The 15,444-nt window shown below is 47.4% G+C and overlaps 1 protein-coding gene across 2 annotated transcripts in view; it reads right to left on the bottom strand.

Moving 5' to 3' along the window:
• The window catches only part of KMT2B (lysine methyltransferase 2B), a 30,986-nt gene extending 17,824 nt beyond the window's left edge, over window positions 1-13,162 (bottom strand). For both annotated transcript variants that reach the window (XM_072155157.1, XM_072155156.1), the window contains exons 1-8: window positions 12,612-13,162; window positions 6,878-6,953; window positions 3,412-6,308; window positions 2,628-2,681; window positions 2,375-2,537; window positions 2,061-2,292; window positions 1,929-1,984; window positions 1,600-1,848 (exon numbers count right to left, since the gene is read on the bottom strand). In XM_072155157.1, the coding sequence (XP_072011258.1) occupies window positions 1,600-1,848; window positions 1,929-1,984; window positions 2,061-2,292; window positions 2,375-2,537; window positions 2,628-2,681; window positions 3,412-6,308; window positions 6,878-6,953; window positions 12,612-12,845 (3,961 nt within the window). In that variant the 5' untranslated portion in view covers window positions 12,846-13,162. The remainder of the gene's footprint in view (window positions 1-1,599; window positions 1,849-1,928; window positions 1,985-2,060; window positions 2,293-2,374; window positions 2,538-2,627; window positions 2,682-3,411; window positions 6,309-6,877; window positions 6,954-12,611) is intronic.
• Between the last annotated feature and the right edge of the window lie 2,282 nt (window positions 13,163-15,444).

The raw sequence follows: 15,444 nt of genomic DNA on the forward strand, positions 1-15,444 counted from the left end.
ATGACACTTAGGGAACCTGCAATCCATATAAACGTATACCACACAATCCTGCTGCTACTAACCAAGATACAATAACACCCATCACCGGGTTCCAATACCCGACACTCGCGCCAGTCTGATCTTCATCAGATCTCTGCTTGCGGTCAGTGAATACTATTCTTGAATAAGGGTTTTTGTCACAACTGAATCTGAACCAATAAGCTTGGACTCCAGAACAATACATTCTACTCACACCGATACATTGTAACAAACTATCACAGATGGGGAGGGATCTATGAGACAGATTGCAGGACAGTAAGTGGTTACATTGTATCGGTGTCATCTATAATAGAGAGAGCGGCACCAAACCCTCAGCTGTGAAGTTTAGGATAAGTTTTGTCCCTTCCAATATACACAATTATGTTCCTACTGACCGCCGAATCAGAGATCCTGAAGTTGAGTATATAAGGAACTTGCCTGAAGACACCAGGTTACCTCGGCCCCAGTTACTAAGGTACAGAACACTTTAAAGGGAACCTGTCAGCAGGTGTGACCACGAAAACTGCAGCCAGGGATATAGTTAGCGTCTCTGGAGAGATGCTTAACCAGTTCTGTGCTTATGTTATTAGCAGGACGACTGTGAAATAGCAGGACTGTGTCCTCACACTACTGCGCTCTCTGCAGAAAAAGTGTTAGGTATTGTCCCAGGAGTGCTGTGTAAGTATACCTTTGTGTGTGCTAGTGGAGGCAGGACTGTGAAAGATTTACATTCTAGGATTGTAGCTTCTCCATGTCCTCACACAGCTGTGCTCTGTGCACTCTACAGTGAATTGCTCCACAATCCCTTCTGTTTAAAAACTATAGAAGTCACTCAGAGAAGAGCAACTTTGGAGCAGTTCAATACACAGAGCTAAGAGCACAGCAGTGAGAGGACTCGCCCCCAGTGCACATGGAGAAGCTACAATACTGGAATGTAAATCCATATTTCACAGTCCTGCTGCTACTAACATACACAAAGATATCCCTGGAGATTGCTGTAACCATATCTTTGTGCGTCATGTGACTAATTTGTATTTAAATTCCAGGATTGTAGCATCTCCCAGTGCACTGGGAGAGTGCCCTCTCACTGCTGTGCTCTTAGCTCTGTGTACTAAACTGTTCCTCTACTCTAAGTGACTTCTATAGTCGGCAAACCTACTGAAGCTTTTACTCAGATCAGGGGGGAGGGGGGATTGTGATGATGTTCAATGCAAAAGGCTGAGAGCACAGCAGTGTGAGGACATATCACCAGAGCACTTGGAGAAGATACAATCCTAGAATATAAATCCATACTTCATAACCATAAACCAAGGTGTGATTACACAGAACCACAGGGACAAAGCATAACACTTTCCACAGAGCACAGCAGTGTGAGGACATGCCCGGAAAGCATGTACCACAATCCTGGAATATAAACCTATATTACAAAGCTGCTATGGACATAGTTATGATTACACACAGCTCCAGGGACATTACATAACACTGGCTGTAGTCTGTATGGTCTCACCTGCTGACAGGTTCCCTTTAGGATCACTAATATTAGGGGGGGATAAAAACACAGCAGAATCCACTTGCACTTACCAGACTCCCGTCTCTGCTTGCGGCGGGGGGCGCTGGGGCTCGGGTCGTAGTCTGAGTCTTCGGAATCGGGGAAGAGGTCGTAGCAGGGGCGCTGCCTTACGCAGCGGCGGCTGGATTTGCGTTGGGTCGTCTGTGCGCTTTCCAGACGGTCGGAAGCTTCCGTGTCTTCGTTTCGGAAAGGATCGGTGAAGGATTCGTCAGATTCGGAGGCGCTGTCACGTGCGGAGAGGTGCCTGATCGCTTTCCGTCCTGTAGGGGGAGATGTTGGAGCTGTGAGATATAATAGACAAAATATTGAACCACGTTTCTTGCCTTAGAGGATCACTCACCTTTGTGTGCCAATCTCTGCAGCCGGCGGGCCTCAATCACATCGCAACGCTTGTACCTACGGAGAGAGAGGGGGGTCATTGCAGAGACCGAGAACAGCCCCTCCCCCCACCATGTGTAGATTCTATACTTACACACAACATTGCTTCTTGGTGTTGGGGCCGCCAAATTTGGTTTTGTCCAGGCAGTTGACACAGGTCCCGCAGTCCTCCGTCACAGAGCAGCCTTTACATTCCCCGCACCTGGTCATGCGTAGCTTAGCCCTGGATACAGGCTTCGGTCTACGCGGCGGAGGAGGCGGGGGCTGCCTCACTGGCCTCTGCTTCACCACCGTGATGGTCTCCGGCTCAGAGGCAGAAGACCCGTCTGAAGAATCAGAGTATAAATTATAGTTCTTTCTATTTAAAAAAACTAAACAAAAAAAAAAAAAAAAAGGAAAAGTTTCCACCTTCGGGGGGCGCTGGAGGCTCAGCAGCCTCCCTCTCACATAGCGGTAAGGCGCTGAGTCTGGGGATGTCTTCCGGGATCATGGCGCGTGGCTGTCCCAGGGCCACGGCTGGATGACGGCACACGTGTTTAATGCGAGGTCCTTGAAGGGGCGAGTCCTGGCCCTGATCAAGAAGAGGAAGACAAATGTTTAATTTGTAGCATCTTGAAGGTTCCGTCCTTGATCAGTGGCGATCACAGGGATCAGACATTACCTGAGCGGCTGGAGATAAGGGCCCGTTCTCCTCTGGAGAGGATTCAGCAGCCGTCTGCAAGTACAGAAGCACCAGAGATTGTCAATATCAAGAATAATGTACAGTGTATTACATCACTACCCTGAAATACTCTGTGCTGCTGGGTGCTCTGCTTTGTTTCTGTTACCCAAACTCTCAAAACTGACCTCCTGCAGACATACCCTGTGCTTCTGAAGGCCTAGCTCTTAACACTATTGCGCTCCAAGTCTATAGGGTCTATATACACTACTGAAATACTCTGTGCTTCAGAGACCCCTCAAAAGATTGATGCCCGACCATCTTGAGATACTCTGTGCTGCTCTAACTGCAATTCTAAAATATTCGGTGCTGCTTCCCTTCCTACCAAATGAGCCGCAGACAAACCTCTCCTGAAATACATGAGCCCGCCACATAGTACAGAAACTTCTCTCCTGACATGCTCTGTGCTGCTGGGAAACAGACCCTTTCGCTAAATCCTGCTGGAGACTGTTCGTTCCCTTATACAACTCTTATTCTGTGTTGTTGGCGACCCTGCTGATGCACACTGCAATCTTCTTAAACACTCTGTGCTGCCACAAATCCAGCTTCTATAGCTTTATGATTGACAAGAGTTAACTAAACTCTTCTTTTGAAATGCTCTGTGACCTCCTAGCCTTAACCCGAGCTCGTTCCACTAGGTGTCCCCACACAAGATCAGTACACTTCACTTCTAAAATACTCTGTGCTGCTGGTATCTGCAACAATACACTGCTGGAGTAATCCTCACCGGGTCCACGTTCTTCTGCTTGTCTATCTTGAAGAGTTGTATCTTGGCCTTCTCCAGGAGGCTGATCACCTTCTTGTCAGTACCAGACAAGGCGATTTCGTTGGGTGGGAAGGGGACCCCCTCTTCCTGGCAAGTGCGAGACATAGAATTGGATTGAGCAGCCAGTTTGCACACGGGCCTGGCACCGTTCTCCGGGCACAGGGTCATGCCTCCGATCTCGAGGGGTTTGTTTGATGCATCTAGGACATCATTGTGTTGTAGGTTTCCGCTCTCTGATGAGTTACAAGGAACTTCCATATTGGAAGAAAGGGTGTCCACAAACAGAGGTAAAGCCAGGTGGTTTGCCCGTCTCCCTGAAGGATGGGGATCACCAGATTTAGCCGAAGGAGACACTAAGACTTCTGCCGTAGGAGCAACAACGGTGGTGGAACAGTGGTCTGCTTGAGTCTTGGCCTCCTTGTCGCTAAGAGAGACAGACTGGTAAATCTTCAAGTGCGCTTCACTGGGTGTGAACTGAGGGGCGCGGAGGAGAGGAGAACGTTTGGCGGAATCTGGTTTGGTTGGAAGAGGAGAAGTTGGAGTTGTAACCGGAGGGTTGGGCTTTACTTGCTCCTCCGGCGAGGCCGGAGACTGCAGACGAAAGAGAGGTGGATTAGAACTCGTCTCCTGGGCCTCCAAAACGTTTGATGATCTCCAACAGAACGTTGGGGCCCGGAGGATGTTTTTGCGCACGCTTTCAGAGGGAGTTGATGGAGCGGATTGAAGAGCGGGAGAGGAGGTGGAGGAAGAAGAAGGAGATGAAGCCGTCTGGGTGGAGTCTGTATGGGGAGATATGGGAGGTAGCACGTTGAGGTGGTCATCTTCGTTAAAGAGACTGAAGCGCGGGTCAGAAGGTGGAAGAAGAGTATCCGAGAGAACCTGCTTCTCCAGCTCGGCCAAGGTAAGGATCGGCTTAGCGAGAACCTTCTTGTTCTGGTTTTCGGTGGTAGGAGGCTCGGAGTCGTCCATGAATCTACGAGGCATTTTGATGACTCTGGAAGGTCTGGCGCTGACTGTAGGCTTGAGGAAGTCTCCATTGTCACTACTTGGCATTTCCACTTTGGAAGACTGAGCTGGTGGTTTTGGTTCAGCCTTGTTCTGCGCCTCCAGCAGCTTGGCCGCCAATCTCTTGGCTGCAATACGCTGCGCCTTGATTGAACGACTCTTCGCCTTTTGCCCCTTTCTCGTAACCTTCATCTTCTTTGAAAGATCGGACAAGGCAGAAGACTCTGCACCTAAATCAGTGGGCTCAGTCACCGGTTCTACACTCTCAGTCATGTCCATCTCCAACGTTTCAGGAGGAGCTACTTCAGCTCCGACCTGTGAGTTTGACTCCCCGCTGCTCTCCAGAGGTTTCTCCTCAGACTCCCCGCTGCTCTCCAGAGGTTTCTCCTCAAACTCCCCGCTGCTCTCCAGAGGTTTCTCCTCGGACTCACCAATGCTCTCCAGAGGTTTCTCCTCGGACTCACCAATGCTCTCCAGAGGTCTCTCCTCGGACTCACCAATGCTCTCCAGAGGTCTCTCCTCGGACTCACCAATGCTCTCCAGAGGTCTCTCCTCGGACTCACCAATGCTCTCCAGAGGTCTCTCCTCGGACTCACCAATGCTCTCCAGAGGTCTCTCCTCGGACTCACCAATGCTCTCCAGAGGTCTCTCCTCGGACTCACCAATGCTCTCCAGAGGTTTCTCCTCGGACTCACCAGTGCTCTCCAGAGGTCTCTCCTCGGACTTCCCGCTGCTTTCCAGAGGTTTCTCCTCAGACTCACTGATGTTCTCAAGAGGTTTCTCCTCGGACTCAACAATCTCTTCAATGTTCTCTTCATCATTTTCTTCTTGGAGAACAGTAGTTTCAGAGCCATCTTGGTCTATGGCTTGATCAGTGGTTTCTTCCTTTCCAGGCGTCGTTTCTTCAGAGATTGTTACAGAGGGCGAATTACTGTCAGTCTGTGGAGGATTGGGGTCAATCAGTAGTTTCTCTTCTTTATCCTCCTTAACTTCGTTTTCAAGTGTTTCTTGTCCTTCTGCCTCGCTCTCGTGCCTAGGACCTCCTCGTAGCTTCCATTTGACCTTGGGAACAAGTCGCTCCCTTAGTCCTCTGCGTTTCGTTGGCTCTTTGGCCACTACTACCCCATCAGAGCTCTGACTTTCAACGTCTCTTTGTCTAGATCTACGATTCCTACAACTTTTTGGTTCCTCCATAGTGGAAACAACAGAAGCAGATGGCTCATCTAGATTCTTCTCAGTATTTGCATCCTTGGAGTCATCTCTTGAGGGTAGGGTCTCCCTTGTATCATCAGCATTGCTGTTCAGTGGGTCTGATGAAGGAGCTTGAAGAGGCTCGTCCTTACACATCTCATCAGATGCCTCCTGGACAGAGTCCGATTTCTTGTCTAAAGAGCTCACTTTGCACCGATTTGGTAAGCTCCGAGTGCGGCGACTAGGAGGGAGCGGTCTGACGATCTTCTTCCGCCGCTTAGAGGAGGGATGGGCGGGGCTATTCAGCGCCGTTGGGGGAGTGGCATGGTCAGAAGGGGAAAGGCTGGGGGATACAGGGGCGCTGTGATTGGATGAAGATTTCTGCGTTTCCTTTGACGGGTACAGTAACGTAGAACAGTTCAGACTATACAACGAGGGATCCAGTTGTGTCAGGTGCACCCGGACTATCTTCTCAGGGGTGAAGCTCTGCTTTATTTTGGACAGATCGAGGCCGGTCTGTTGCTTGGAGGGTGTGCTGGGGGGACTTTCCCGCTTACAAGACGCAGCAGGAGCCTCTTGCTTGGAGCTGGGACTTGATGCGGCAGAGGCAGACACCACTGAGAAGGATAAGGAGGACTTTCTCGAGGTCTTAGATTTACCAACTATGGAAAAAAAAAAAAAAAAAGCAAGAAAAGAATAAAATTATTTTTTCAAAAAAATGACTAGAAACGGGCATAATAATATTGTGCCGCTGGTATCTGAGTGTAGTAAACAATGCAGAAGGCATGACTTTTCTATAGTGGATGATAACTGCGAGCAACAGCTTGCTTTCATATGTTTTCAGGTCACCCTCTCGGCTGATAAAAATAATAAAATAATAATGTGCAAACTAGAAATGCATGTAACAGAGCAATAAACTGCAGGGCAGGAGAAAACAGCCATCCTATGCCCAGTTCTAAATGGCTGATAACAGGGAGCAATAGTCTGTCTACAGCTGTCCTACGGTGTGCCTTACATGGGAGATAATATAAGCCTCTCCCCGGCCTGGAATGGCTGATAACAGGGAGCAAAAGCTTGACCAATATCAGGCAGATGGCTACATTAGGCCGATCATAGAATTCAGGAAGCGTTGGATACAATGTATCACTGTGGTCACATGACTTCATCTGTGTGACTTGATACTGCGGTCACAAATATGATCATCATACAGGCATAAGGGGGCGCTCTTTACCTCTGTTTGATCTCAGGGTCAGTCGCAGAGGCTGCCGTACAGGGGGGTCTTCGCTAAAACCCAAAAACTCATCATCCTGCGAAAGACAAAACGAGAGATTACAAAACTAATTGGTTAAAGCTGCGTCGTCCGAAATGTGCAGGACAGATCAGGAAACGTACGAGGCAGGAATGACGAGCGGCAGTGACCCCACTCAGGGGTAATACTAATCATTAGCAATCAGGGGCACCCAGCTTTCCCAAGTCTCTCTGTCTCCTATTCCTAATCACTTGCTCATAGACGGTATAACCCAGCTTTCCTCAGACCCATGCTGGTACTTACTTTGGCCCTGTTGAGGAGTGTAACCTTCCCTTCCCACACCCACGTGTCAGTCCGCACAAGATGATCAAGATGCAACTAATTATAAGTCAACCATATTAATCAAAAAGTTCTTGTACTTTAAGATCTCCGCTGGCTGTCAGTGAATATGACCATACAACGCCTTCTCCAGACTGGATACCCACTGGAATAAAACCATTGGTTCTGAGCAGTACTACGCCTATGCGGGTCTTTAGAAATGGATATTATCATTCATTGACAGCAAGCAGAGGTCTTGAAAACGGAAGGTGGCGAGGTGTCTGATAAATGGGTCACTATACTGGTCTAGTCTAACGCGTTGTATTACTCGCCTTAGTCTACTCCCAAAAATTGTGTCCAATATTTAGTGCGTGGGGGAGGTTCACAACTTAGACCGCACCCACTCCCCACAAACCCACGCCCACTTGACTAAAACAAGTCACAAAACACTTTCTATACGTTGTGGCAAATATGTAAATGGAGGAGTCTAGAAGAAAGCAATCTCCTTAAGACACAGGATAAGAGAGAAGTGTCTGATCGCTGGGGGTCCGGATAGGATGAAGTTTAAGGTCTTTAATGGAACAACCCCTTTAAAAGCAGCCCTGATAGCCTTAAAGAGAACCTGCCACCAGGTATACCCCATTAAACTTGCAGTCCCGTTTGCATATATTAAAAAAAATCTCCTCATGCAACAATGAGTGGAGAAGAGTCAGATTTTAACGCGAGATGAGTCAAGTTTAGTTGTTGCAGAGGTAGAGTCAGTTCAGACACCTCAATCTTTTGTTCTATAGCACCTAGAGATGCTGTCAGGCTTCTTTCAGATCACACCAGGTAAAGAACCGGAGATTCAGACAGGTCTTGGTTCTTTATCTGCAAATCATATTTCCAACCATGTATTTAACGGCAATCACAGAACCCCAAGCCAGATGAAAGATGAGATTCTTAACTTTAATATGACACCAACAGCATGTTTCATGGTGCTATAGAGCCAAAGATAGAATCGTCTGAAGTGACTTTATCCTGCAGCCTCTAAACTTGGCAAAATATGACTCTTCTCTGCTCATTGTCACATGATCAAGAAGAAAAAAAAAAATCAACAAATGGGTTAAAGGGTGAGATTTAACATAAAAGAGGAAGTTCTAGAAAAGTCATTTTATCCCAGACCTGAGGGGGGGCTGCTAGTTTATTGGGGTAAAATCTGATGACTGCTTCTCTTTTAGAAGACATCCCATAATCCTGCGTGGACGCGGCAGTAAAGACACTTTATGGGATTTACCCAAATCACCAGCGGGGACTCTTCCTACAAGTCAGAAGTCTTCATTATCTGCTCTAATCCTCCCTTCCTGTCACAGGAGAGAAGATTCTCAGCCTTAAAGGGGCCGCGGCACCAACAAGGAGGAATAACAGGACGCAACAGCAGGGGCTGCGATCAGTGCAACGAGGGGGACTATTGGAGGGACTTATCTGAAGTGTCAGAGAGCAGAACTGTTCTAGTTTCTCATGGAAACCAATCAGAGCTCGAAAACCCCCAAAGCACGTGACCCCCACAGATCACGAAAATGAGGGGTCCATTGGATGGAGATAGGTGAGCGCTGCGCTCAGCAATTTCTGCCAGCTCCATAGAGATTAATGGAGCAGAACGGTCATGCGCGTTAGTCTTTCGGGAGCCTCGTTTTCGTTATCTATGGGGGTCTCAGCACGGAGACCTCCACTGTTCAGCAAGTTAGGCCCTATCCCGTGGATAGAGCCTCACTTTAGTTTGTGGGAAAACCCCTTTAAGCCAAGCAATGCTACCTGGGAACGGGGTGTCTAAGATCTCAGCCAAGAGGACAGAACCTTAGTGGTTAGAAATCAGCGTGCGACCCTTTAACAGGCCGTGCAACTAGGGTTTAGACGATAAGCGCTTCAAGAGACCTTGGGATCGGAGATAGACTTCCGTAGCGCCACCTACCCTTACCCTCAACACAAGGCCTGTTAAAGGGAATCCGTCACCAGATTTCCTCCCACTACAGTCCTGATCAGGTAGGGGATGAAATGTCCTTTCAAGAAAACCCTTTTGTGAAATTTAATCCATTTAACTATATATATATATATATATATATATATATATATATATATATATATAAAAAAAAAAAATCTTCCCCAAAGTCAAGCAAACATGACTCTACTCATCCCAATGTTACATAAGACGAGTCACATTTAGTGGTTGCAGGAGAAGTATCAGCAGCCCCCATCTTCTCTTCTGTAGCACCTAGATACACACTTTATATGTCATATTAAAGCGATGGATCTCATCTTTCAAACCATATGAGATTTATGGTTGTGTGAGCTACAGAATCAGGCAGCTGAAGACATACTGTAGCTATTTTTTGAACTGCCCGTATGTCCAGTTCTTTAGCTCACAGAACCAGAAGCCTGATGGTAATGAAAGATGCAATTCTTATCTTTAATATGACCAGTAAACTTGACTCATCTCAGGGATGAGTAGAGTCAGATTTACCGGACTTTTGGGGAGATTTTTCTTTAATAGGTAAACTGGTGGGATTTCACATGAGAGAGGAAATTCTATGAAGGACATTACATACCTGACCAGGTACCGTAACAGGTTCCCTTTAAAGGGTCACACAACTATTTAGAAAGAGGATGTTTCACCACCTTTACCAACCTCAAGTCTTTACTTCCCTACAGGCACCGCCTCAGCTGAAACCCAGCCCTCAATACATCATAATGATAGGATCCCAAGTGTCAGATGGGCGGAGCTAGGACATTTGTGAAGGAACCGGGACGACCCATCTGACAGTGGAGAGCTTAATTAGTATATAGAGTACCGCAACCATGCTAATTGGGCTCTGTACGGTCACAATAGGCTGGAGTGGGAACCCTGGCTCCACCCATCTGACCAACTATTCAAATAATAGGTCATAGATTTCCCAAGAACTGTGGGGACTACAGAGAAGGTTCAAGTTGTGGCCGAATTAGTAAAGTGAGGACGACTAAAACAAAGAGTTGGGGTTGGTTGAGGTGGCGAAACATCCTCTTTACAAATCAATGTCCGACCCTTTACCAGGCCTTGCACTGAAGGTAAAGGTAGGTATCACCACTAGGTGGCGTTACAGGAGACATGTCCGATCCCAAGGTGCAAGATTCTCCAGGAGTCGAACAGAGAAGTGATGGGGAACCCTCTGTGCAAGGCCTGTTAAAGGGTCGCACACCAATTTCTAACGATGTCTACACCCCGTAGGGGGCACTACTGAAGGCCATGCTTGACCCCAATACGTAAGGTATAAATGTGTCAGACAATGACTTCTGCAAGAGCTAATTCCCATAGATGTCACCAATTTGTATGGCAGATCATTTGCATACATGGGATTTTTATTCTCAAGTTCCCCTTTAATTAAAGAACAGCATCATAGTAAGTTCTGTAATTTTCCAAAAGACGGTCAAAAAAACTCCACTGGCTGTCACTGAATAGACCTCACGGATTATGTGCTGCTCATGTAGCTTAGGAATCGTTACAATGTATCAGTGTAGACAAAACCTCTGAGCTAAACTCAGCAGCATCACGTGTTTCTCTACTTTTCTAGAGCCCACACTTTACACATTGTTTCTACTCACTGACAGCAAGCAGAGTGAAAATAGTAAGAAACTAACAGCATATATTTGTAATGCATGAGAATCCATTCCATATACACCTTGGCTCCTCTTATACTACCAAGGTAACAACCCGAATGCCAGAGCTACAGTAAAGACTGACACAGCCAAAATAAGGTTATAATCACCAAGAACCAACCAACACAACATAAAAACAGAAAAGCAGAACAATTTCTGCTACAAAACATTACCAGGTCACAGGCAGAGCAGAATATAGAAGAACATCCACAAATATTCCCTGCACCCCGATATACACTACCTGATCCGACCAATAGAATCACAGTGATATCAGGAGGGAGAGACAGCACCCCCCATAATGCATCATTATATAAGTCCTGTCACATGATTTACCCATATACACAACTCACTTATATCATTAACATTCAACATTATTCCCCAGAGCTGCACTCACTAGTCTGAGTGCATGACATTACTTATCCTGTAGTGATTCTGAGTTACATCCTGTATTCAGAGCTGCACTCACTATTCTGCTGCTAGTGCAGTCACTATGTACATACAAGACATTACTTATCCCTGTACTGATCCTGAGTTACATCCTGTATTATACTCCAGAGCTGCACTCACTATTCTGCTGCTGGTGCAGTCACTGTACATACATGACATTACTTATCCTGTACTGATCCTGAGTTACATCCTGTATTCTACCCCAGAGCTGCAGTCACTATTCTGCTGCTGGTGCAGTCACTGTGTACATACATGACATTACTTATCCTGTACTGATCCTGAGTTACATCCTGTATTATACTCCAGAGCTGCACTCACTATTCTGCTGCTGGTGCAGTCACTGTGTACATACATGACATTACTTATCCTGTACTGATCCTGAGTTACATCCTGTATTATACCCCAGAGCTGCACTCACTATTCTGCTGCTGGTGCAGTCACTGTGTACATACATGACATTACTTATCCTGTACTGATCCTGAGTTACATCCTGTATTATACCCCAGAGCTGCACTCACTATACTGCTGCTGGTGCAGTCACTGTGTACATACATGACATTACTTATCCTGTACTGATCCCGAGTTACATCCTGTATTATACTCCAGAGCTGCACTCACTATTCTGCTGTTGGTGCAGTCACTGTGTACATACATGACATTACTTATCCTGTACTGATCCTGAGTTACATCCTGTATTATACCCCAGAGCTGCACTCACTATACTGCTGCTGGTGCAGTCACTGTGTACATACATGACATTACTTATCCTGTACTGATCCTGAGTTACATCCTGTATTATACCCCAGAGCTGCACTCACTATACTGCTGCTGGTGCAGTCACTGTGTACATACATGACATTACTTATCCTGTACTGATCCTGTATTACACTGCAGAGCTACAATCACTATTCTCCATTATATTAAATTGTACTTCACAACAGTATAAAAAAACATAACACTCCTCATGGCTGATGACAGGGAGCACTGGTCTGTAATCACATGTACTGTCCCTATGGGTGATAACAGAGAGCAGTAGACTGCCTTCATACATAATATAACATCACCCTGGTTATTATAGGATGTATGATGTATTCTGGGGCCCAGTGCTTGTCCCTGGTGCTGGGGGCCCCTCTCATCCAGAAATGCAGGATGATAGGAGGCTGGGAGCAGCAGATACAATGTATCAGTGCAGGTTCCGCTCGGCGGTCACATGACCCGGGGCCCCCGGGTGACAGCTGAGGGGCCCCTGGCGGTACTTGTGTCCCCTCCGTCCCCCGCCCACCTCGGCGCTGTCACTGTCCGGGCCACAGGCCACCACCAGGCGCTGCATGTTCAGGTGGAGCTCGAGGATCCGCAGCTGTACCGGGTCTACGATCTCCGCCGCTCTCCCAGCGCTCTGAAATGGGATCCGAACCCTGTCCGCCCGGTTCCCGCTTCTCCCCACCCAGGGGCGGCCCGGAAAGCGGCCCCGAACCGAGCCCGAGGCTCCGGGACCAGCCGAGGCCGCAGCCGCCATCTTGATCCGCTTTGGGAACTACAATAATAATGTGCAACGCGCCGGCGCCAAAGTCTCTGCCGCCTCTAAGTGCGGGGAACCCTGGGACATGTAGTCCTGACGACAGGGATAAGAATAGGGCTCAGGTAGATGAAAAACTGCAATTCCCAGCAAGCTCCGCGGTGGACGTTCCGCCGTACGGCTGGGAAGGAGCGCAGGGCGAGGCGGGAAATGTAGTCATGATAGAACGGCTTGGTTTCTGAGGAGAAAGAAGCCTCCGGGCGGTATAGCCTCCCCGGGGAAGGGCTCTGCAGTGAGTACGGGCAACACCGACCAGCAGACGGCGGACTAAACACTAGCCTCTGAAGAAATCTCTAGAGTAATGGCCGATGTGCTGTACGTACGGGAGAAACGCAAAGCATGCTGGGCACTGTAGTCTATACCGTTATATTATTCATAGTGATCTAATGCACTGCGGACTACAGGACCCAGATGCAAAGCAAATGGCTGCCGTATAGCATTATGGGTACTGAGTTTTTTTCCTATAATGATGAATAGAGAATGTGCCTGCCTGAAACTACAGCTCCCAGCAAGCTTTGCGGCTTCGTGTCACCCCCGCTGAGGGCTGTTATGTGAAGCGTGAGGCTGAAATTTCCCGCTAAATCCTGGGAAATGCAAGAAATGGATCCTGAATGTTGTTTCTGTCATTGCTTGGGTTATGTGTGTGCAAGCTATGAGCTTGTTTTTATATGTACTGATAAATGTATAAATAAAGTTATTCAAACAAACACTTGTCTGTAATTAGTTCATCAACCGTGTTTGCACCCAGATTTTTTTTTTTTTTTTACCCTTAAAGGGGTTTTTATGACCCAGTTTATATGCTATAAAGTGCCCCCCATTCTAACCGTCAGTTTCACTTCTCAATATGGTCCCCCCTTACTGTAGGCATCACATGACTATGTCTTTTAAGGCCCCATTCAGACAGCAGTATTCTGATCAGTATGTTCCTTCAGCATTGGAGTGGATGAACAGCGCTGTTCTCTGTGTAGTGGCTGAACAGAGTCACTACAACTTAGATCCCATTCAAATGACAATGTCAGGTCTGATCCTTCGAGTCGGTCGTCCATATTTTCGGCCTTAAAGAAAAATTCTTGGTTCTTTAGGTTTGATATGTAAAACAGAACAGAGCCTACAGGGTTAACCCCTTGCTTTAGGAGCGCTGTTATCTTTCCTGTAGATAAGGCTGGGGCTACAAAGCAACACCCGCCAGTCACATTATCAAGCATTGTCACCCGTGACACCCGGAGGAATGTAGGTGACCAGGACCTCGCTGCGTCCCGCAGCTACAGGACGATGTACAATGTCACACAGTTGCGCCCCCTCATTGTGCCGCTGACATGTTTTCCCTTGGGGCTCCTAGCATCATTATCATCTTGCTGCTGAAACCACATCTCCGTGGTTTCTGGACCTAAGGCTACATTCACACTATGAGATTTTATGGACGTGCATGAGCTTTATTTTCACATTTGGGACACGCCCCCCCCCCCCCCCCCCTTCCCCAATATCTTTATATAGTCTCATATACATTGCCGTGAAATTTTTACGGTCCCATGCAGGAGGAGGCTGCCGGGACCGCAAAAAAGATAGGACGGGTCCTATTCCTTCCCGTATCACAGCGCCTGCCAGTCTTTTATTTTAGAACCAAAGTCATGGGACGCAAACAACGGACAACGGCACCACAGTTTGCATCCCTATAAAACTAGGTGCAGTGTGCATGTAGTCTAAGAGGGCGTAAGATAAGAGCCAGTCAGCAGGTTAATAATAATAATCTTTATATACCGCCATCATATTTCGTAGCTTTACAAATCATATGGGACATATACAAATATAATATTACATTACAGAGAACAAACAGTCATATGGAACAATAGGAGTGAGGGTCCTGATCACAAGAGCTTACAGTCTATGAGGATGAGGGGGTGACACAAGAGCTTACAGTCTATGAGGATGAGGGGTGACTGAGCTTACAGTCTATGGGGGGGGGGGGGGCACAAGAGCTTACAGTCTATGAGTATGAGGGGTGACACAAGAGCTTACAGTCTATGAGGGATGAGGGGGTGACACAAGAGCTTACAGTCTATGAGGATGAGAAGGTGACACAAGAGCTTACTGTCTATGAGGATGAGGGGGTGACACAAGAGCTTACAGTCTATTGGGATGAGGGGGTGACACAGGAGCTTACAGTCTATGAGGATGAGAAGGTGACACAAGAGCTTACAGTCTATGAGGATGAGGAGGTAACACAAGAGCTTACAGTCTATGGGGGGGGGGGGGCACAAGAGCTTACAGTCTATGAGGATGAGGGGTGACACAAGAGCTTACAGTCTATGAGGATGAGGGGGTGACACAAGAGCTTACAGTCTATGGGGGGGGGGGGGCACAAGAGCTTACAGTCTATGAGGATGAGGGGTGACACAAGAGCTTACAGTCTATGAGGATGAGGGGGTGACACAAGAGCTTACAGTCTATGAGGATGAGAAGGTGACACAAGAGCTTACTGTCTATGAGGATGAGGGGGTGACACAAGAGCTTACAGTCTATTGGGATGAGGGGGTGACAC

The sequence above is a fragment of the Engystomops pustulosus genome, chromosome 6 (genome assembly GCF_040894005.1).
Source record: "Engystomops pustulosus chromosome 6, aEngPut4.maternal, whole genome shotgun sequence".
NCBI lineage: Eukaryota > Metazoa > Chordata > Amphibia > Anura > Leptodactylidae > Engystomops > Engystomops pustulosus.